This window comes from Belonocnema kinseyi, chromosome 7 (genome assembly GCF_010883055.1).
Source record: "Belonocnema kinseyi isolate 2016_QV_RU_SX_M_011 chromosome 7, B_treatae_v1, whole genome shotgun sequence".
Classification (NCBI taxonomy): Eukaryota; Metazoa; Arthropoda; class Insecta; order Hymenoptera; family Cynipidae; genus Belonocnema; species Belonocnema kinseyi.
In genome coordinates, this window is record NC_046663.1 from 54,475,905 (window position 1) to 54,499,456 (window position 23,552).

The following is a 23,552-nucleotide window of genomic DNA, read 5'->3' on the forward strand; positions in this document are numbered from 1 at the left end:
ATTTTGAAGGTAAAGAGTAGTTCTTTACGATGCCATTGTCAGTTTGTGAAAAAAAAAAATTTCGCGATGTTACGGGGCCTCGAACACATCAAAATAACGGGTGTTTGACCCTTTTAGGTTAGAATATCTCGAAAACTGAGGGTGATGGAATTTTTCTGAGGTCACATTCGGATTCAGCGCAGCAAAAACCTTCGGGTATAGTAGGTCTGGTCTCTGGTTCTGAGAATTGTTGGCCTGTGTAATTGATCTCGAAATTTGAATCAAGTTGATCATGAATATAGGTATCTAAACGTTGCATCATTTTGATTTGTATGCTTATGTGCCCACGATTTAAATTTGTAACACTTTTTTAGCAAAATTCTGCTTAGTTTACAAACAAACACACGCAAAAAATAACATTTTTATTCACCATATATCTTTCAAACCGACTTTTCATGACAAATGCATAACGTTAACTAAATGCTGAACTCTGATCTCGTACGACTGAACTGGCTAAAGACTTCATTACATATTTGCTATCACTTACATGTTTATAAAATTCCATTGCTGCTTAACAATTCAGGCTAAGAATGGTCCTCGGTAACGTTCGATATTTTCTTCTTATTACAAGATAATACTTGCGTATACAATGGGAAGCAGTAATGAAAACAATTTATTTTTTATGGATCTTAAAATAATTTAGAACTAAAAGTAAACAATAGCAAAATCATTAAGTCTAACTAAAATATTTAAATTACTAGAGTTCGAAAATAAAAAATTTCAGGGTCCCATCTAATGTCTGCACGCCGAGGTCCAAATAATAATACTAATTGCATGGGTTGAAACTTCAATTTTTTAATAAATTGGGAAAACAATTTTTAATATTATATTATTTGAATATTATATTTTCCATTGTCTAAAAGCTATTAAATTACACAATCAAATTATTATACAAAATATCAATTTTTATATTTAATTCAATCCCTTTTAAACAAAAATCTGAATACGCTTATTACCAAAAATAATTTTTTCCAAGTTATTGAAAAAATCAAGTTTGATCTTATGCAATTAGGCCTCGGCGCACCATGGCATACAGGCATCTTGCCAGCTGATAGAAGCCATCATAATCACGGCCTATTAAAATGTATTATTTTAACCCTTTATTTTCAACTAATTTTAAATAAATGATTAGTACTTGAAATTAAAAAAAGCTTTCTTGTCAAAAGTGCATATGATAAACTTTTAATAACATTTTTTTTAAATTGCGTGAGAATTCTCTATTGTATCAAATGCAGAATCCAAAAATGTCTTTTTGATGTGTTTCTGAAAATAAAAAAAATGAAATTTTCAAAAAATTTTAATCATTTAACACTTCTGAACGATACGACCGTTCCTCAGTAGCTAGTTTATAATTTGTAGGAAGCCTAAGGGATAACGCGAGTTTCCTTGAGAGAAATTTTATATTAGAATTGTATAATTCTGTAAATTTTCCACGATTTATTATTCTTGGAATGAATATCGAGAACAAAAATGATTCACTGTAGAGTGTAGTGTATTATTTTAACTGACCTACTACTTTTCACTACGTAACATGTGACTTGTTTTTACTTCTTAATCAGAAAGTGAAAGTGAAAATTTCATTTGAGTGTTGAACTTTCGGGGGTTTCCCCCGGTTTGCAACAATTGTTCACAGTCATTGAAATTAAAAATATCCAACTCTTGTAGCTAAAATAAACAGTCAAGTATGTTTCTAAATATTAAAACTGGTTTCTTTTCTGTTAACTAAAAAATTTCAAATTGAATGGGTTAAAAATATAATATTTTAGACGGAAACAATAATTGGACAGGATTTAAAATTAAATAAAATCGTTTAGTTATAAATGAACTAATTTAAGGTTATTTTAAGATTAAAAATGTAATACTAAAGCTTTCGAATTTATAGAACTTAATTCTCGTAATTAAAATCTGTAAATTCCTTAACTTGGAGCAAACTCAGAATTTTGTTGTAAATTCAATTATTGTTCAATCTCAAATACTTGAACTAAACTTCAATTTAAAAAATAATTCAATTAACTTATGTTTACAGTTTATCAACTTCAAGCAAAAATGATTATTAAAAAGTTAAAAAACGTTGTGAGTCTCATAAATTCCCTATCTGAAAGTCAATTTGATAAATATCAATTTTCTAAAACATTATGTGCCAATAGCAATCTGTTTGCCCAAAAAATCGACCGTTTAAAAAAAATGAAATTTTTTGTATATTCCCATGTACAATTATGTAAATATGACAATTTTACACTTTTTCTTATCTGCAAAATTAGTTTTTTCTCGTATTTTCAACAAGTACATTTTAAAGAAAATTGAGTTTTTAACAGTTCAAAATGGAAGATACCAAATTTTCAATTTTTAAAAAAATTCAGCTTTGGAAAATTGAATTGAGTTTTTAATTTTTTTAACATATATATCTTATTTTGTACAAAAAAGTTTCGAATAATTATATATATTTTATAAGACTTATAAGCAGAAAATGTCGGATGTTTTCAAATTTTCACGTAATAATTTATAAAAACTATTGAATTGATTAGGCTTTGATCTTTTTTTGTCCCATTTTATCGAGAGTTGATATTATTCGTTAAAAAAAATCATTACATTTAAGCATGAAAATTTAAATACAAAATTTTTTTTTTTATGTTATCTCCATTTTAACTCTTATAACCGATTTGTGTTATTCTTTCAAAAAATGGCTTATTTGAAGCAAGAGTATATATTTTTTCATGATCATCATCAATACCTTGACTAAAGACCCGCATATTATAATAATATTCATCATCAGCTTATAATGAATCATTCGTTTTTTTCAGATTTCCTCATTCTTGCTCATAAATATTTTCTAGTAAACAAACACTTTTTATTTCTGATTAAACTTGAATTCTAATAGAAATGAATCATTATTGAATCAATAGGGCATTATAACCTGGTTTATTAATATAAGTAATTGATAGTTTATTCCAGACTATTTTGACTGTTTCAGAATAATTAATAATTGTTTTAATATCATATTTTGTCTGCTTAAGACGCATATTTTCCATATACAAGGAATTCCTTTTTTGACCATCAGGAGATGGTCAAATTGGATTATTAATTAAAATGATGGCCAAATTTGGTATTTAATAAAAAATGTCAGAAAAAAAAAACGAAATAGCTTTGACTAGCCTTTTTAGTAGCTGGACTTCTTTGAAGACTAGTGGATGATTATTTATTATCCTGGATATCCACAGTTGAATTTTTAACAGTTGAAAATTCAAGTTTTGTAAATTCAACGGTAAAAAATTAATTTAATTTCCAACAGCTGAAAATTCAGAAAACAGACAAATTTTGTATAATAAAAACTAGTGGTAAGAACATTATATTTGCATAATTTTATATAAGAATTCATTAAAGAAACATTTCAATTCAATTTTTTAAACGCGTTTTTTTCGAAACTGGGTTGCCACTAAATAATCATCCATTGGACTTTAAGTAGGGTATTTGTGAGATTTAAAATAAATACCAACTCTGATCATCTCATTGCAAGTCTTCAAAACTGCATTGTAAAATTCTTTAAATTAAAAATGTACGCTTGAAATAAAAAAACCAAAATAAAAAAGTTTCAATTGAAAATGTTATAATTGCCAATGTAAAATGAATTATTTCATAATGGAAAAAGTTAAAAATTGAGCTTTCGTTAATAAACAAAGTGAAAACAAACTTACTTTATATTGCCTTGAATCATGTGATTGGGTAGTTGAAAAAAATTGCAAAATTTCTGGTGAAAAAAGGAATTCCCTGTATATGGAAAATATGGGTCTTAGCAGGCAGTAATAGAATTTAAAAACAATGATTAATTCTTCTGCAAACGTTAAAACAGTCTGGAATTAACTGAAAATTCCTTATATTATTAAACCTGGGGCCATATTTATTCAATTATGAATCATTTCTATTAGAGTGCATGTTTTATCAGAAATGAATAGAGTTTGTTTACTAGAAAATATTTATGAGCAAGAATGATGAAATCTGGAAAAAATAATGAGTCATTTTACGCTGATGTATTATATTATTTTAATGTACAGGTCTTCATTCAAGATGTTGATGCTGTGATCATGATGATAACAAAAAATATATACACCTGCTTCAAATGAGCCATTTTCTGCAGGAAGAAAACAAATCGGTTATGATAGTTAAAATGGAGAAAACGTCAGAAGAAAAAAATTGTATTTTAAATTTTCATGCTTAAATGTGATAAGTTTTTTTTAACGAATAATATCAACTCTCGGTAAAACGGGGCAAAAAAGATAAAAGCTTAATCATTTCAATAGTTTTTATTAACTATTACGTGGAGATAGTTATATAAGTAGTTTTTTCGGAGAACCTTTATCTGCGACTATTATAATTAAATGTTCCTAAGAAAATAAAACATTTTGCATATTAACGATCGAGTAAAGTAACAAATAGCCAAATTATTGTTTTGTTCTTATTAAACAGGGCCGCTTGAAGGTTTATTGGGAACGAAGGCCTGTACGAAGTCCCTAATAAACTTTGAGGTTGTTCAGAATTATTAAAGATAGGTTGCCTGGAATAAACTGGCAATCACTTGTATTAATAAACCAGTTTATAATGCCCTATTGATTTAACAATGAAACCTTTTCATTAGAATTCAAGTTTTATCAGAAATAAAAAGAGTTTGTTTACTAGAAAATATTTATGAGCAAGAATGAGGAAATCTAAAAAAAAACGAATGAGTCATTTTAAGCTGATGATGAATATTATTATAATATACGGGTCTTTAGTCAAGATATTGATGATGATCATGATAATATAAATAAAAAATATATAGTCTTGCTTCAAATGAGCCATTTTTTAAAAGAATAACACAAATCGGTTATAAAAGTTAAAATGGAGATAACATAAAAAAAATTTGTATTTTAAATTTTCATGCTTAAATGTAATAATTTTTTTAACGAATAACATCAACTCTCGATACAATGGGACAAAAAAAGATCAAAGCCTAATCATTTCAATAGTGTTTATAAACTATTACGCGGAGAAAGTTATATAAGCCATTTTTGCGGAGAACACTTATAAGCGACTATTGTAATTAAATTATCTTAAGAAAATATAACATTTTGCATGTTAGCGATCCAGGAAAGTAACAAATAGCCAAATTATTGTTTCATTATTATTATATTGTTGAATATGATTGATTTTTAATATATTTAAATAGAAGAAAATTGCGAATCAGGTGCACGTGAGATTATGTTTAATTGACATCAACAATTTATTTAACGAAGTGCCTCTCACCTTCCCGATATTTCTGATAGATAGTCAAATATTTTTCATAAGTTTGGCCAATCGTTCCGAAATTTCGGAACTAATTCATCCCCTTTTTGAACTATTCAAATTATTCAGTACGACTAGGTGCATCGTTAATTTAAATGAACACTCCATTTGATCAGTTTTTTTCTTGAATACGGATCTACTCGTACCGCTATCCTACTGTTTGAAAATTTGAAAACAGCCGAAATTTTCTGCTTAAAGTCTTAATACATGTGTCATGTGTATCTAATTTTTCAAAATGGGTTTCAATAAAATAAGGTATAATAGTCGTGGATATATTGAAACATAAATTAAGGGCATGTGATACTTAGAAAATTGTCGATTTTACCAGTTTTAGGTTCCGACGGCTTTTTTTCTTTAATAATCAATATTTTGCTTTAAAAATTTGGGACATGATAGCGACCATGCTAACGGACGTCCCCACACACTTTTTTTTTGGTTTAATTCCAAAAAGTTTTAATTTAGCAAATCTGATTAATTTGCATAGCGCTTAGGAATTAGTATTGATTTTACCAGTTTTAGGTTCCGACGGCTTTTTTTCTAGAATAATCAATATTTTGTCTTAAAAATTTGGGAAATGATAGCGAACATGCTAACGGACGTCCCCGCACACTTTATTTGTGTTTTTTTTTCAAACAATTTTTTTATATTGCTAACAACGTGTGTACATTTGGAGGTTATGTATGTTACAATTCTCCTGTGCGTTACTTCCAAACTACACAATATTTTTGGCCGAAAACTTTGGACTTGCAAATAAACATAGTAACTAATCTCCCGGAACTAACCCTTTTTGCAGGCAATCAAAAAAGTTTATTTCATAAATAACTTCCAGATTATCGGAAAGGCAGAGTTGAAAAACAACGTAACCTCAAAATAATACATATGCATAAAATTTTTATTTAGCACAATAAATTTGTTGTTATTATCCCTCAAAAAAGAGTCCGGGGATGTCCGTTATGATATTTTATAGCATCTCCGAATTCAGTTTTTAAAAATTTTCATTTTTGTGAAAAAAAAGCCGGGGAAACTGTAAGTATCACATGCCCTTAAGAAGCTTAGTGAAGAATTATGAAACACAGCTGAGGTGATTAGGTTGAAAAAAACGGAACAAAATGAGGTTGTGTTAACTCAATGTTATTTTTTAGTATTTTATCATAAGTTTCTTCTCATGCACGGTCCTGGAAAGAATAATCAAGAAATTTAAAATCCTTTAAAATGGGCTTTCGTACGATCTCGGTAAGAATGAATTGATTGGAACGCATACACTGGCATTTAAAAAAACGGACATTTTAATGCCTTTAAATGCGTACCAATTTTATTTTTAAATTGGATAAAAACGCTGCAGCGCGTTTATCTGACGAAAGATCAAATTTCAAACGGCTGCGTCTAGGTTCACCAACAAAATTTCCTACATAAATTTGAAAATTCTCGTGGTATTCATTTTGTAAATCGTCGCACTTTATTTAAATGATTTTAACCAAAAAATCACTCACCTGAAGCTACACTTGCAGAATACATAGGCTGCACTTTGGTTAGTTTATACGTAGAGGTACCTATTTTACCCCTACGCTTCTGCAATCGGAGGACAAGAACACTCAGCCAAGTTCAGTCTTTTGTTGAAAAATCCTTCAGTTTCGGTCGACCCTGATGAAGAATTTGACATTTGTAAACAAAAACAATGACTATAAAGTAACCGAAGTGCCGCCTGTCTATTCTGTAAGTGTAGGTGAATGATTTTTTGGTTGAAATCGTTTAAATAATTTGAGACGATTTAAAAAATGAATACCGCGAGGATTTTCAAATTTATGGAGGACATTTTTTCGGTAAGCCTAGACGCAGGCGTATTAAATATCACTTATTTCAAATAGATATTTGCGTCAGATAAATTTTAGCTGCCGTCAGACAAACGTGCTGCAGCGTTTTTATCCAACTTCAAGATAAACTTTATTCCTTGGGTTTAGTATGATTGAATACGCTTTATTGTATAAAACATCAAACTTGTTCATACAAAAATACAGATAGTATGCATTTAAAGGGACTGAAATGTTCATTGTTCTTAAGCCAGTCTATGCGCCCCAATCAACTTGTTGTTACGGAGATGATCACTTTTGCACCGTTTGTTTTTATATTCCAATGAGAAGAAAATAATTGGGATCAATTGAGAAAAATATGGTGAAAGTCTCCGTTAATCTGGATTTGCGGCCATTTGTGTAAATTCATTAAAAATAATTATTCTTCAAATATATAACGGGTTGATTGGCATTAAGAAAAATAGTCATTTAAATGCTTTTAAATGCCTAACAACTGCATTTTTATCCGAAAATTAATTAAATCGCATTGACCGTCATTGATTCTATTCAATATTTTGTCGACAACATTAAATGTCATTGGCACGATTCGATACTTGCTTCATAAAAGGCATACAATTTGACCGTTCGCCGAGTAGTATTGAAAGTCATTAAATGGCATAAATTAAAAAATTTTAAATAAAAATTTTTTTTAACCTCATTATTATTGAAAAAAAAAATAATAAAAAAGAACAACGAAATTTGTAAATTTAAAAGGGATTAAAAATGTTTTATTTCATGGTGGATTTGGGATATCCAAAAGTATTCAGAAAAATATTGTCACCACCATGGATATTGAAAGAGATTTTGTTTACGAGGTAACCTCTATCTGCTATGGGGATTCAATACACGAAGACAAAAACGGAATAAAAAATAATTCAATAATTGTCATGTCTTAAGGCCACGTAACGAGTGGGTAACGTGACCAGATTCCTACCTTGACGCCACTTCTTTTATTTCCCAACTTATTATCACACAAAACGCCACATCGAGTTAAAAATCGCGAATACTAAAGAAGAAGCACTGAGAATGGTGGGCATGGTCCTAAATTTGTATAATTATGAAAAAAGTTTTTGCTGTAAATAATTTTTTTCTGCTTTTTTCATAATTAGTAAAATTTAGGACCAGACCCACCTTTCTTAGTGCTTCTTATTTATTATCCCAAATTTTCAACTCGATGTGGCGCTTCGTGATAAAATAAGTTGGGAAATAACAAAAAGTGAGGGTAAGGTTAGCATCTGGTCACGTGGCCCACTCGTCACATGGCCTTAATTGAACAGGAAATTTTTAAACACGTTTCAATTCAAAATTATAGTCTACTCAATCATTCTATATTATAAAGCAGCTGTTTGGTTACTTATGCGTAATTCTGGAGTTTTTTTTACGTAGAATACGTTTTCGACACGTAATGAGACCACAGGCGCGCTTCCGTGCGCGCGTTTACTTATTTGATCATAGTTATGCATTTTTTTTACTATTTTACTATTGTATTTATACATACGCTTAACTTTGGTTTTGAAATAGATTTATTTTTATGAATTAAAAACTTCACAGTAGCAAATAAACGAGAACAAATAAATACTTATGGCCTTAATGGGAAAAACTGTATAAAATAGGGCAGGATTTAAATTTCAAGAATTAAAAGGACAGAAAATTATCGCAAAATCTTAGCTTTGCTACAGAAAGTTACAAAATATGAATTTGAATAGACAAGGAAGTCAAAGGTCCCTAAATAATTATTACTTTTTCATGTATTCACGAATTAAGGCGGACTGAAATGCATTTAATTCGCGCTGGCTATCAATTTGTTTAAACAAATCAGAAAGCAAAATTCGGACAATCGATTTATTTTTTTACTGGGATACGGGTACTACATAATTTAATTCCATATAAGCTTTGGTGATTTTGATAAATTAAATTTTATTCAAACATTTTTCAAATAATATTTATATATAGGTACATCTTAATGTATTTACTGTAACCGCCACTTAACTTCACATCGTTGAGTTCTGACGGGAAAATAATTGATCAAATATATTGGACAAAACTTTAGGTTATATATCCGTAATAATTAATTAATAATTAATAATTCATAATAATTGTTCTTTTATAGTCGTTGAAAATAAGCACTAATTTCCGAATACACTTTAACAGCAAAATTTATTTTCACAAATATATTAACAAAATAGGGCACAAATGGTTCAAATAGCATGTGAGTTCGATCCATTCTTTTTCCCACAGCACTCAGCGCAGTGAAGTTAGCTGACGATGAAGTGAAAATGCCTGATATTCGTTGCGCATGCGCGAAATAAAAATATTCCAGATAAATTGAAAAGGCCTTAAAAAGGTCTATTGAACTCGCTTATTGAATCCCTGAGTCACTAGCGTTCTGCTAGCGACTTGTTCACCTTTTTGAGCGTGAAAAACTAATGTTCCGAAAATTCTAGAAGTGTCTTTGACATATGAAGGAACTCTAGGTCGAGAGAATCCCCACCAGGGTATCAGAAGATTGTACAGACTACAGACGAAGAGACCTCGCCGCGACCCCCCTCTCCAACTTTTGAGACCGACGAAGCTAACTTTAACCTGGTGATACTTTCGCTGGCTTTCATTCGTATTCGTATACCGTCACAGGAACAAGCCACGTCACTGATACTACGTCTTCGACACGCTGTCGGAAAGTCTCGTCTAGTCCGTAAACGGAAACATCCTCTTCATTGGACGTTCCAGTACCTACTTACCTATTTCATGAGATACCTTCTGACGACCTACAAAGTTCGTCAAACAAAAGCTTCTCTTGATCCACGTGCGCTTCTTTAATCCCCTTTTGCCTTTTATAGCGAAAAGTTGTGCAAATTAGAGCAGCAAGTGTGTGCTTAGAAGACTTGTTTTAAAGAATTTTGAACGTGTTTGCTAAAGTTTGTTTGTGTGCTACTAGCGGGAATCTGCCTTCGATTATTCGAAATGGGTGTCAGTAACAAGGTACGTAATGTTGAAGAGAATTTTTTTGCAATGTTTAGCATGTGGGTGTGTCAGTTAGTTAATAATACTGAAACCTCTCTTTTAGTGAATTATCAATTTTAGAGTCTAATTCTGTCTGAAATTTCGTTTTTAATTACCCATCGAAATTGTAATTCTTTTCAATTCTATGTAATATTAAACACAGAAGAACGAATAAGGGGGAAAAAATTCCTTTATATAATGTAACTCCAACTTAAAATCCAAATCCTACTTGCTAATTCCAAATTTTCCATCTTAGATATATCGTAAGTTGATTAGAAAAAAGTATGCAATTTTCAGGATTTGTAATGAAATATCTAATAAGTAATAAATCGTAATAGAGTAAGCAACTTACTCATTCAGTTGGAGATTTTCCGTTAAGAGATGGTGAAACAGAAAATGGCGTGTGTCCCTTTATACCTACCTCAGAAAGTACAAAAGGATCCCTAATCTTTTTGAATTCGAGAAAACAAAAGATCCTTGAAAGCCTTCCTGTCTTGCATATAGGGTGGCCATTTCCACCTTTTCTAGGAACTCTGGAATTTTTCACTTGTCACTCGTCACTAAAATGTTAGGGACGCCCTCTACAAGCCTTGTGGAAATCCCCTCTTATAACAGTTGCAGTTGTAAGTCGAGGTCTTCTGAAAACAATTCTTGGCCATCTTGTGTAGTTGATTAAATTGTTTTACTTTATACTGATATTATCGTATCAACATAATATGATATCCGTTGTATTAATAAATTTTTATTAGTACTATATATTAGTATTACTATTACTATTACAAAATTGTATACTGTATAATAAGGCTGTTAAAATAAAAAAAATGTTTTTTATTTAGCTGTGGATTGTAGATTTATAATTAATACAAAATATGAAGGGAAGTGAAGAAAAGGAGAAAAAATTCGTTTTTTTTTTCAAATAAATTAATAAAATTATAATTTTAACATTAATTTTATTAAATAATTTTAATTTTTCAAATTATTAATTTCAAATCTTGTTTTTGTATTGTGAAGGAAAGAAAAAAAAAAGTACAGAAACGTATGCGTTTGCATACTAAATACTGTTTGTATCTTTAACATATAGGGTTCAGATTCTTGCATAATTAGCTCAACGAGTTCATTATTAACTATTTTCTGGGATTTAAAAAATTAGTTACTATTATTTCGCGTAAAAGTGAGCATTGTTGATTTGGTAAAAGTTACAGAAAATATTTAAAATTCTAAAATGCAATTTGAGGATGAATTTTTGGCTTGTTTAAAATATGCTACATTTCAGAACGCAATATTTGAATTACGCGGAAAATTTCGAACCGGAAATTAGTCACGATTCGAATTCGGGATTCGTGATTCTCATTACTTATTTTTAAATCTTAATAATTACACATTTACAAATGTTTATTCGATCGATTAAAAACTTAGATATTTCAGATTTACGTAAAACTGTGAAGCTAAAATAATTTTTTGGGCAGAAATAACGATTTAATCATTAATATTGTTTTTTTGTTTAAAAAAAATTCTTTGTAATGAGCACGATTTTTAAAACATAAAAAGTGTTTTGCCAAAAAATTTTATTGTTAGTCGGACTTTATTTATACCGCTATAAATGGATTGCTAACGGCCTAACAAGGAGATGATCAAAGTTTGATTTTTTAAAAATCTTATACATTTTTTACTGAAGATCCTTTGGGTGACTACTCATTTGTCAATGGCAACCCGTTTTCGAAGAAAATCTACTTTTATCGACAAAAAATGTATGGATCAAAATTTTTATTAATTAAATTTTGTTTTATTTGATTAGAAAGAATTGAATTTTCCACAGTTGAGAATTTAATTTTTCAACATTGAAGAATATGAAAACTTCAATTAATTGTTACAAATTGAAGACAATTGATAATTAAATATTTAACTATTTTAAATATAGCAAAATTGAATGTTGTAATGTTAAAACTTAAAGAAATTAACAATTAAATTTTTATATTGTGAAAATTTAAGATAATTGAAAATAGCATTTTCAGCTGTTACAACTCTAAGAAAATTGATCATGGAATTTTTATCAGGTAGATTTGAGAAATTTGAATTTATAATAACAGTTAAAAATGGAAGAAAATTGAATATTTAATTGTGTGAAATTTATCAAAATTGATTTCTCAACTGTTGAAACTAACTTTAAGAAAGTTTAATTTTTATATGTTGATACCTGAAGAAAATTGATAATGAATTTTCAAGAGATGGAAATTCAACTGTTGTTAATTGAAAAAAATCGAAAAGCGAATTTTGAACCATAGAAAATGAAATAAAGTTTATTTTTTTAACAGAAAATTTAACTGTTGACAGTGGAAGAAAATTGAAATTTAAGTTCTCAACTGTTGAAAGTTGAAGAAACATGATAATTAAATTTTTAACTGTTGAAAATTTAATCATCAATCTTATTCAGTTTTCAATAGTTATAAATCCAATTGCTTAAAATTGAAAAAATTCAATTGTTCAATGTTGAACAAACTTAAAAATTAAATTTTCATCTGTTAAAACTCGGTGAAAATTGGTCATGAAATTTTCGTCAAGGTAGATTGGATAAAATTGGATTTTTAACAGTTCAAAATTGAAGAAAATTGAAAATTTGCTCAAATTAAAAATTGAGTTTTCAATTGTTGATTCTTTAAGAAATTGGAACATTCAACGTTTAATATTTGAAGAAACTTTTGAAAATTTAAGCAAATTGAATTTTCAACAGATAACTCAATTTTTGTTAATTGAAGATAATTGAAAATCGAAGTATTAACCATTGAAAATTGAAGAAAATTTATTTTTCTATTGTTGTAAATGGAGACAATTTTAATTTTCAACTGTCTAAACTAGAAGAGAATTGATTATTAAATGTTCAGCTATTGAAAATTCAGTTATCAATTTTCTATTGTTTAATTCTCAACTGTTGATGCTTGGTCAATATAGGTAATTGAATTTTTAATCAATAACAATTCGATTGTTGTTAATTGAAGTTAATTACAAATTGATTATTGGATTTTCAACAGTAGAAAATTCTATTTTTGAAAAAATAAAGATAATTGAATTTTCGACTAAATAATTTGAGAAAATTGAACATTGTGTTGACATTAGAATTTCATTTATTTTTCATCTGTTAAATGTATCATCAGACTTTTAGAAAACTGGCAAAGAATTTTTTGAGATATTAATAGTCATCCAATGCACTCGTAGTTGGGAATTTATGAGATTTAAAAAAAATCACAACTGATAGCTAATCCCGTTTGTAAAAATAAATTCTGTAATGAGAGAAGGCATTAGAAAGGTAATTAAATATTATTAAAAAATAGAACATTTATGAAAAAGGTTTTCTTCCTCTTTTGCACATGTAACAAATTAATATTTTCCCTTTTTCGTGAACAATTAATTTATTTCCCCCTTTTAAACTTGTTTTTTGGACTGTGATATTGATTAAGTCTGGGTTTCTAGATTTATGTGCATTCGGTTTTTTTTATATAGTAATGAATAATAATAACAAGTGTATGGACGTACGTCATTTGGAAAGTTTCTGGAATAAGATAAAATAATTTTTTTAACTTAATTTTTTAATATATTTTCAAAATACTCTCTATTAATCCTTTTAAATGATACTTTTGTATTGTTTTAACTTCACTCATACTTTTTTCATAATAAAAAAACTATTTAAAGACTTGCTCTACAGAATACTATTAAAAATTTTCCGCTTCACCATTTCTAAAATCTAATTCAAGTAACTTTCAGTAACACGTATAGCTTCGGCCAGCACAATTTTTATTGCATAACAGGTCGATTAGGAATTAAGGTGCTTCATTTTGCAAATCGCACCAGACGGAGAGAGGCTTCTTTATCATAAAAATTTAGTATCATTATGATAATGATAAAAAAAGTCCCTCTTATCTAAAAGCCAATAGCTAATGTTATTAAATCCTAATACAACAATTAGCTTTCACTATGTAAGTTAGTTCATCATTAGCTTGTAGTGTATTAAATCACAATCTTCACACGATCTGCAACTTGAAACAAGAGCTATTATAAGCTTAGAATTGCCTTCTAAAGTATTCTTTAAACAATTGCGAAGTTGACAGTGCATAAACTATCAACATTCTCTGCATTGGATTGTGTTGCGTATTTGTTTTAAGTAGAAGTCACACTTATTCTTTTAATAAACAGAAGTAATATTATTTTCCTGGCAATTGAGAAAAAATAATTTGCATAAAGAATGCAAAATATCAATAATTGAGACAAGACAAGTCCAGTGCAAACAGATTTATCAAAACTCAAGATGATTAAATTCCAAGGGTCAACGTGCAAGAAAATTGTCTAAAGTGATTCCACTGATCGACAGATGTATATCGTTAAAACAGGAAGCCTTTGAAAGAAGTTTATGTGATTATAAGCGAGTTTTAATGAAACTGCGGTTTATTAAAGAGAAGAGGACATATATTTTAAAGTATTGTTGTTATGAAAAATAATATTTTTCCAACTATTTCAATGTCAATTTTAATATTATTATGCATAGAGGACATTTGATTTATCACCTAATGACGTGCGCAAAATTTGAATCTTTGTTTTCACGAGTTGGAACAATATGGTCACGCGATAATACGAAATGAGTCATCACGTATGCTTTTTAACATTTTCGAGTCGCAGTTTCATGAAGATATGCCTTTCTGATGGTTAAATTAATCAATAATCCAGGTAGACCAGGAAACCGGGAATTTTACAAATTTTTAGAATAAAAATCTGTCCCAAGTTCGATTTTAACAGTTTTTTTTATATAATCAGTTGAATTTGATCTCTTTTAATTATGATATCATTCAGTTTAGAATGAGAAATTGAACAAATTTTCACTTACAAAAATGGGCATTTTAGATTTTAATTTTTAAGCGTACATTTTTTATTTAAAGAATTTAAATATGAAGGTTTAAAGACTTTAAAAATAAAAAATTATTAGCGTTTGAAATCGACAATTTAGATTAAAAAATCTTTTTAGTTGATCAAATGTGAATTTAAATTATAATGTTTAAATTTGAACTATGCGTTAAGGGTTAACAAATGAGTAATAATTTATTTTACAAGCCGATTCGGAGGCAGTTCATAGTTTAAGAATTTACAGATTAAAACGTTAAAAAATATATAATGTAAACTCCTGTTTGAAACTTTATAAACTATTGTCAATTTTAAACTAATTTCAAAATAATATATTCATAAGTAAAGGCTTCTATTAAATTAAAAATATTGTAATTAACGAAAATAACAATTGTTTAATGTTCATAAATATTTGGATCTTCATGTAAATTAAGTAATTTTAAATCAAATATTCAAAGGTAAACTTTGAACGTTACAATTTAAATTCCTCTTTAAAAAAAAAAATAATTTACGAATAAAATGGTTGAATTTTGATGCCTAATAAAAATTGAATACTTATAGTTCCTAGAAAAAAATCGAATCAGTTTATGAGATCCGGCTATTGGTGCCGAATTTCGATGCAATTGGCCCGTGGCCTAATTTAAAACAAAATAAATATTTTTGCAGATTAAAAAAAACTTAAGCTCTTTAATAATTATGAAAGGCTTCAAAAAGAATAATAAAAATTTCTTAAAGATTCCTAGGAAAATTGAAAATGACTTTTTATTTTGAGAAGTTAATTTTAAGAGAATATTTAAAAAGATTTATAAAATGTTCCAAAATTGTCACAAATAAATGTCGAAGATTTTAAGGGAAATTTTTTTATTTTGCAGGATAACAAAAAATTTTCGGAAGAATTCGAATTATTTTAAAAGATGCTTAGAAGGTCTGAAAAAATCCAAAAATAATAAAAAATTTGAATGAATGTAAAACAACATGTAGATGCTTCAAGATTTTGAAATACAAGTTTGAAACTTTTAAAAGATTTTTAAATGGTTCAAAATGAAACCGCTCAGTTTATGTTACTTGAAATGGAAAAATGTTAAGCTTTAGAGTTCGAATTTTTTAATTTCATTGACCGTGAAGAATGTTTGCGAACCGGGAAAAATCGAGAAGTGACTATTTTTGTTTAAAAGTAATTTTTTTCGATTAAAACGTATACTCTTAAATTTATGGCTTGGAATGCATCTCATCCTGTTGCAATTTAATTATTTGTTTCAATTTTGGTTCAAATTTAATTTTGTTTGGATTGAAACCTAAACTGTTCCATTTCTTGTAGAAAATTGATCCTTTTTAGTTGAACAATCAACTATTTGGTAAAAATTCATAAAATTTGTGGAAAATTCAAATTTTTTTATCAGAAAATTAAGTTTTATTGTTAAGCCTATCTTAAGAATACCATCTTTTTTTATTATTAGCATCTTTGATTGAAAATGAATAATTTTGTTGAAAATTCATTTTCAGTTGTTTGAAAATGTAACAATTTTGTTAAAAATTGATATTTTTAGTTACACCCTTAATTATATAGTGAAAAATGAAAAATTAAAAAAAAATCTTATTTTTGGGTAGAAAGTTAATTTTTTTGTATAGAGAATTAGCCATTTGGCTTAGAAACTCAGCAATTTGGTTGGCATTTTTTTATTTCTTGACTGAAAATCTTTCTTTGTTGAACATACTAATTTTTTAGTTTCTCTGTTTGGTATTTGTTTGGTATCTTTTGTTTGAAAGTAGATCAATTTAGTTTAATGTTTAATCACTGTTTTGACTGAAAATTTTAATATACCACTTAAATTCATATTTTTAAAAATTAAGAATCCAATTATTTTTGTTGTTAGTTCATTCTTTTATATTTAAAAGTCTACTACCATATTTTTGGCTGAGAATCCATATTTTTTGGGTTAAGCATTCTATTATTTTATTAAGAACATAATTATTTTGTTAAAAAAATCCAACCATTTTATTATTTATACCCATAAACACTAGGGTGATGTCATAAAAAGTATTCTTGAATCTGAACATTTACACTAGCCTGAGTTGCACCTTTTTATTTAATAAATTTACATATAATATAATGAACGTTGTAAAACTCTTTCATAATACATTTTTTTTTTATTTTCGTATTTCACATTTTGGTATAATAAATAACTTTCTTTAATCTATTACATTTTTATTCTAATTCTTAGAAATCTTTTTAAACAAGCAAGAAAAAATGCATGCGTTTTCAAGACATTAAGAAAACAAAGATAAAAAAAATGAATTAAAAATACAGAACCTAAATATAGACACTGCCCTATGCATTTCAATGTTTATTTTGCAGTGTCAAATGAGGCACATTTTTGAAAATTCTATAAATAATTTTATGACAATGAAATTACTTCAAGATTCATTAAAAAGAATTTAAAGTATATATTTTGCAAATATTTACATAAATAAATTTGTTTATGTATTTTTTCGATATTTATTGACTATTTTACGATTTTCGAAAGACAATTCAATGTTAAAGATGAGTCAGGGTTTAATATGTTTGCAAGCAAATGTGATAAATTTAAATATAGATTAGATGTCTTGTATAATTGACCTCGTATTGTGGGTCATCGAACGTTCTTATTAATCAATCATTATAATTAAATTTTTTTTTCAATGAAAGTCACAGCCTCTCTTGAATGCAATCACATTTAATAGACTAATAGCCGATGATTTATTAGTCAGTCGCAGACTTAATTAAAAATAATCGTTGCCCTTGAAAAATGAATGTATTTATATTGAAAATTTAAATATTTTTAACAATTTGTATGCTTTTCCATAATTAAATTTAATTCAATTAATTTGGTAAATTATATGAAGATTTATGAACGGTTTATAAAATAAAATATACCACATTATTTTCCCTATTTATTCCCCTGCTTTCCATATTCTTAAGAAATTTCCCACGTTCCTTATTTTTTTTTTGCTGCAATGCGAACTGAACTAAAAGGACCCAACAAAAAAATCTAATTATTATTGTTTAAAAGTTAATTCTTTTTGAATTTGTAAAAAAATCATGTTTCTGGCTTGAAAGCGAAACATTTTGATTGAAAATTCAACTTTCCTGAATGAAAATTCAAATGTCTGCAAAAAATCGTATTTTAGGCTCGAAAATTAATCCATTTGGCTGAAAATTCACATTTGCACGTATAACATTGAACTATTTGGCTAAAAATTCAACTTTTTAGTTGAAAACTTGATTATTTTGTAAAAAATTTAGCTATTTTTTTAAAGTCATCTTATTTGGTCAAAACTGTAATAAAAATATTTATTTTTATCTAAATATTCTTTTGGTTAGGATATCAACAAATACTATTAATTTAGTTGAAAATTCAACTATTTTTTTGTAAATAAATTTTTTGTAGAACCTTCATCTGTATTGTAGAAAATTCGTCTTTTTGTCATAAAAATTCAACAGTTTCGTAGAAAATTAAACTATTTAGTTGAAAATTAACTTTTTCTTGAAAGTTCATGTTTACACATATGATTAAAAATGAAACTGGTTTTGTAAAAATTCTACTATTTGGATAAAAATTTCACTTTCATGTAAATAATTCGTCTTTTCGGTATAAAAATTCAATCATTTTGTTAAAAGTTTATATATTATGTTGAATATTTTGGGCTAAAAACTAATATGTTTTCGTTAAAAATTCTTCGTTTTTCTTTAAATTTGACTGTTAAATTAATTTTTTTTTCAAATGTTAACTTCAATTTTTGGTTGATTGAACTATTTTGTTAAAAATGTGACGTTTTTGGTTGAATTGAACTATTTCCGATTTTAAATTAGAATATGTTTTTCTTGGTTTATCACCTATTATTTTTTAAATGAAAATTAATACTTTTATCAAAATACAACTATTCGGTTAAAATTCATGTATTTTATTTGGTAGAAAATTAATCTAATGGTTATAAATCCATTTTTTTTGTTGTTAAAAAACTAATTTCTTTGGTTAAAACTCCCACGTTTTTGATTGATTCAACTGTTTCTGATTAAAATCTCTATTATTTAGTTAAAATTGAACTATTTTTGTAAGAAAAATCATCTTTATTGGTTGAAAATGAACTTTTTTTAAATTCAACTTTTTTGATGTAAGTTAAACTGTTTTTTTGTGTGTGTGTTATATTTTCGTAAAAAAAAAGAATCATGCAATTTCCCCTTTTTTGAGCTGTGAAGTCTGTAAATTTGATTTTTAATTTTTTCTATAAATCTTATCTTACAAATCGTTTGATAAACAAGTGACAGAAATAGTGTAAAGATAGCTAAGGAACATCATAATTTTTTTCTCCGCTCTTACCTTTTTCTTGTACGTACAATTGTACACGTGACAAGCAAATATTGATCGATCCTATACGCTGCGCAAACGTCTGCTCGCCATTACAGTCTACTCGAGTTTTCATCCCAGAATAATCATGGAAAACTGCTTGCGCGATTGCCAAGATTAATTTTCGCGGAGGATAATTATTTCGAGAATTAATCAGCAGGTGAAGGGTTAAAAAATGTGAAAATTAATTTTTTTATTACATTTCAAAGAAAGTAGATTCAGTTATTTTACTGTGGCACAGGCATACATTAATTTTTTAAACTAAATTTTAAACTATTTCAATTATTTTCTAGTTTTTTAAGAAAATAAATATTATAAAGCGCAAGGATCGAAGATTGGAGAATTATTAAATTATGATATAACATATATGTAAGAGAAATATTGATATTAATAAAAAAAATTCCTTTTAATATTAAACTGATACATTGAATTGTAATTAATAAATTTTATTTTTGTTTTCAGATGTCTGAGAAAAGTCCAGAGATGAGAGCAACTGCAGCAAGAATCTGTCGTGACTACTTGCATGGAGTTTGGAAACACGTAACCGCAGACAATATTGTTGTTAAACGCATAAGGTTGGTTGAAAAAAAAAACAACTTTTTTCAATTTAGAAGAACACTCATTTTTATAAATCCACTAAAATTTTTATTTAAGATTTTGTATTCTTTTTGCAAGAATCTTCCCTTTTATGTCGTTTTTTCTCCGCTTAAATTCCAACTGAATTAATAGAACCCAATAAAAAAATATAATATTTATGGTAGAATACTCAGAAAATTATTTTTTGTGAATTAAAGAACCTGTTTCTTTAAATGTATTTTTTTTTTATTCAAGTAAATAACTGTTGAATGAGGAAAATCATTTTCAAATCAAGACAAATTTGTATTGAAACGAAAAACCATTTCTTTAAATCCAAAAATCATTTTTCTCAGTGAAAATTAATTCTTTTTAATTGAAAAGTATATTATATTTTATGTTCAGAATTCTTCATATTTTCTCTTTTTGGCTTGAATATTTCACAATTTAGTTAATATTATTTTCTTTCTTTATTGAAAAATCGATTTTAGCTGAAAATTTGTAGGTTTTTTTTTGTGTTTGAAAATTCATCTTTTTCTTTAAAAATGCAACTTGTTGGTAAAAATATTTTTAGTTGCAAATTCAACTAATACCTTGTGTTAATAGTTGAATTACATTCATAAAAATTATTTTTTTGTTAAAGGTTCATTTTTTTGCTTGAAAATTTAACTTTATTATTAAAAATGTATTTTTTGCCTTACAAATTCAGCTGTTTTGTATCAAAGCATTTTTTTTCGTTTTTGTTTAAAAGTTAATTATTCTTAATTGAAAAGTCTAATATTATATTTTTGGTTAATTCTGGATCGAAAATTCATCTTTTTGGTTCAAAATTTAACCATTCTAGTTAGAGGTTCATAATTGTAGATGAATATTAATATATTTTTTTAATTTAACTATTACAATTAAAGATTTACCATTTTAGTTGAAAATACATCTGTTTGGTTGAAAATTCACCTTTACGGTTTAACATTCAACGATTTTAGTTCAGGGTTTATAATTTTAGGTGAAAAAAGTCCCAGTTTCATTAAAAATCATCTATTTTGTTCAAAATTCTTTTTTTTGTTTGTTCAAATTTATTTTTTTAAAGAAAATTAAACTTCAATTTTTGATTGAAAATTTCTTTTGTTGTAAAACTTGAAAATTCAACAATTTGATTGAAAGGTGATGTATTTTGTTGACAATTAGTTGAAAATACATCTTTTGTTTGTTTAAAATTGATCTACTTCAGTTGGAGACTAATAATTTTAGTTGAAAATTCACAAGTTTGGATGAACATTTAACTATTTTCTTTAAAAAAATGTGTATAAATTTTTTTTTTTTAATTCAAAATGTATTTTTACATTTTTACATTACAAAATGATTCTATTTATTTGAAAATTCATCCAATTGGTTCGAAATTAGTGTCTTTCAAAAATTCTTTTCTTGTTGTTGTTGTTGAAAATTCAACTATTCCAATTAAAGTTATCACTTTAGTTGAAAATTCCCCGTAATATTCTAAAATCCTACTATTTCAGTTGAAGATTCATCGTTCTATTTGAAAATTCATCACTTTCATTGAAAATTTATATATTTTGTTCAAAATAGTTGTCTTTTTTTTAAATTAATTTTTCTCAATGAAAATTAAACTTATATTTTTTATTGCAAAATTACCTTTTTGAATTCAAAATTCAACTAATTGATTGAAAGTTTATGTATTTTGTAAAAAAAATCAACTAATAATAGAAAAAAAAATATGATTTTGCTGAAAATTCTTTTTGCTTGAAAATTAAACTGTTGGTTTAAAAATTAATGCATTTGGTCGAAAATTCTTGTTTTAGGTTGAAAATTCAACTATATATTCAAGTCAAACTTGATCATTTTAGTTGAAAACCCACCTTTGTATTTTAAAATTGAACTATTTCAGTTGAAGATTCATATTTTTAGTTGAAAATTTATCACTCTCGTTAGTCATTTGTCTATTGTGATCGAAATCGTGTTTTGTTGTTGAAAATTAATTTTTTTTAAAATGAAAATTAAAATATTCCCTTTGTTTTTGAAAAATTATCTTTTGGATTAGCAAATTCTAATATTATGTGGTATAAAGTTCATGTATTTTGCTCAAAATTTAATTATTTGTTTGAAAATTAATCTTTTGTGTTTAAAATCAACTATTCTAGTTGAAAATTAATCATTTAAGTTAAAAATTTACAACCGTGTGTTGAAAATCGAACTATTTTGTTAGCATTTTTGTTATCGAAAATTAATTTTTTCAATTGAAAAGGTCACTTTTATTTTATTTATTTGAAAATTCAAATACTTGGTTTAAAACAAAAATGTATTTTAACGAAAATTCTTATTTTGGTTGAAAATTCAATTATCCACATTATCGTTTCATCATTTAAATTGAACATTCACCTTTGTATTTTAAAATTAAACCATTTCAGTTGAAGATTTATAACGTTAGTTCAAAATTCGCGTTTGAGTTTTAAATTTTAACTATTTCAGTTAAAATCAGTAAAACTATCATTTTAGTCAAAAATTCGTCACTTTCGTTGAACATTTATCTATTTTGTTTAAAATCGTTTACTTTTTTGTTTTCAAAATTAATTGTTTTAAATGGAAATTAAACTTTTTCATTTTTGGGTCAAAAAATTATCTTTTTGAGTGGAAAATCTAACTATTTGCTTGAAAGTTGACATATTTTGTAGAAAATTTAATTATTTGTTTGAAAATTCAACTTTTTGATTAAAAATTCATTATTTTTATTTGAAATGTTAGGAGTTTGAAGTGTTTTAAATTGAATTTAATATAGTACCCGCATGGATTTTACCTAAAAAGAATATATTTCCCTATTTTCGTGAAAAATCTCATTAAAATTTCTTTTTATTATTATTCAAATTCATGGACATCAAGAACAAATTCAATATATTTATTTATGAATATCTGATAATATAATTTGTCAAGACTTTCTAAATTAAAAATTTAAAGTACATTTCTAGCAACTTGTACCCATAAGAAATGACTTTATTTGATAAAGTTACTTTCAAAAATGAAAACAAAAGTTATTTAATTTCACACATAAATAGTACTATTTAAAAAAAACGTAATAAAGTTAATTAAATTGTATAAATATTTCGCGTCAATTGTTCAAAAACCTAGAAAAAACCGGGTATTTCCAGTGCATTTTTGTCCAGTATTTAAGTAGACGCAATATATACATTCTTTTAATTTTAAAATTTTTAGATTAATTTTTAGAGGTGGTGAATTTTAAATTTCACAATATTGTAGTTTCAAATTCAAATATTAAAATTTTTTAGGACCATTTCGCTATTACATATTTCAAACTTTTATGATAAAAGCCTTGATAATCAGTTTTGAATTTAATAATTTTAGATGTAAATATATAGCTATTTCGAATTGAAAAGCATAAAATTGTACAATTTCAAAAAATGATATCATATAAAAATATTGTTTTGTATTTTTAATTTATAATTTCAATGTAAGATCTTAAAATTGTTTGATTTTTAGT

At 26.7% G+C, this 23,552-nt stretch overlaps 2 protein-coding genes across 7 annotated transcripts in view; one reads left to right on the forward strand and one right to left on the reverse strand.

Annotated features, from left to right (window-relative positions):
* LOC117177181 (aldose 1-epimerase) overlaps positions 1 to 10,791 on the reverse strand; it is a 153,391-nt gene extending 142,600 nt beyond the window's left edge. Inside the window, exon 1 of one of the 3 annotated variants that reach the window (XM_033367696.1) lies at positions 10,555 to 10,791. In XM_033367696.1, coding sequence (XP_033223587.1) covers positions 10,555 to 10,558 — 4 coding nt within the window. In that variant the 5' untranslated portion in view covers positions 10,559 to 10,791. The remainder of the gene's footprint in view (positions 1 to 10,554) is intronic. The other 2 variants (XM_033367700.1, XM_033367698.1) reach the window with 2 other exon arrangements.
* The window catches only part of LOC117177183 (choline/ethanolamine kinase), a 32,594-nt gene continuing 18,849 nt past the window's right edge, over positions 9,808 to 23,552 (forward strand). Inside the window, exons 1-2 of one of the 4 annotated variants that reach the window (XM_033367705.1) lie at positions 9,808 to 10,181; positions 19,934 to 20,046. In XM_033367705.1, coding sequence (XP_033223596.1) covers positions 10,164 to 10,181; positions 19,934 to 20,046 — 131 coding nt within the window. In that variant the 5' untranslated portion in view covers positions 9,808 to 10,163. Of the gene's footprint in view, positions 10,182 to 19,526; positions 19,632 to 19,792; positions 19,841 to 19,933; positions 20,047 to 23,552 lie in introns of those variants that run through there. The other 3 variants (XM_033367704.1, XM_033367706.1, XM_033367707.1) reach the window with 3 other exon arrangements.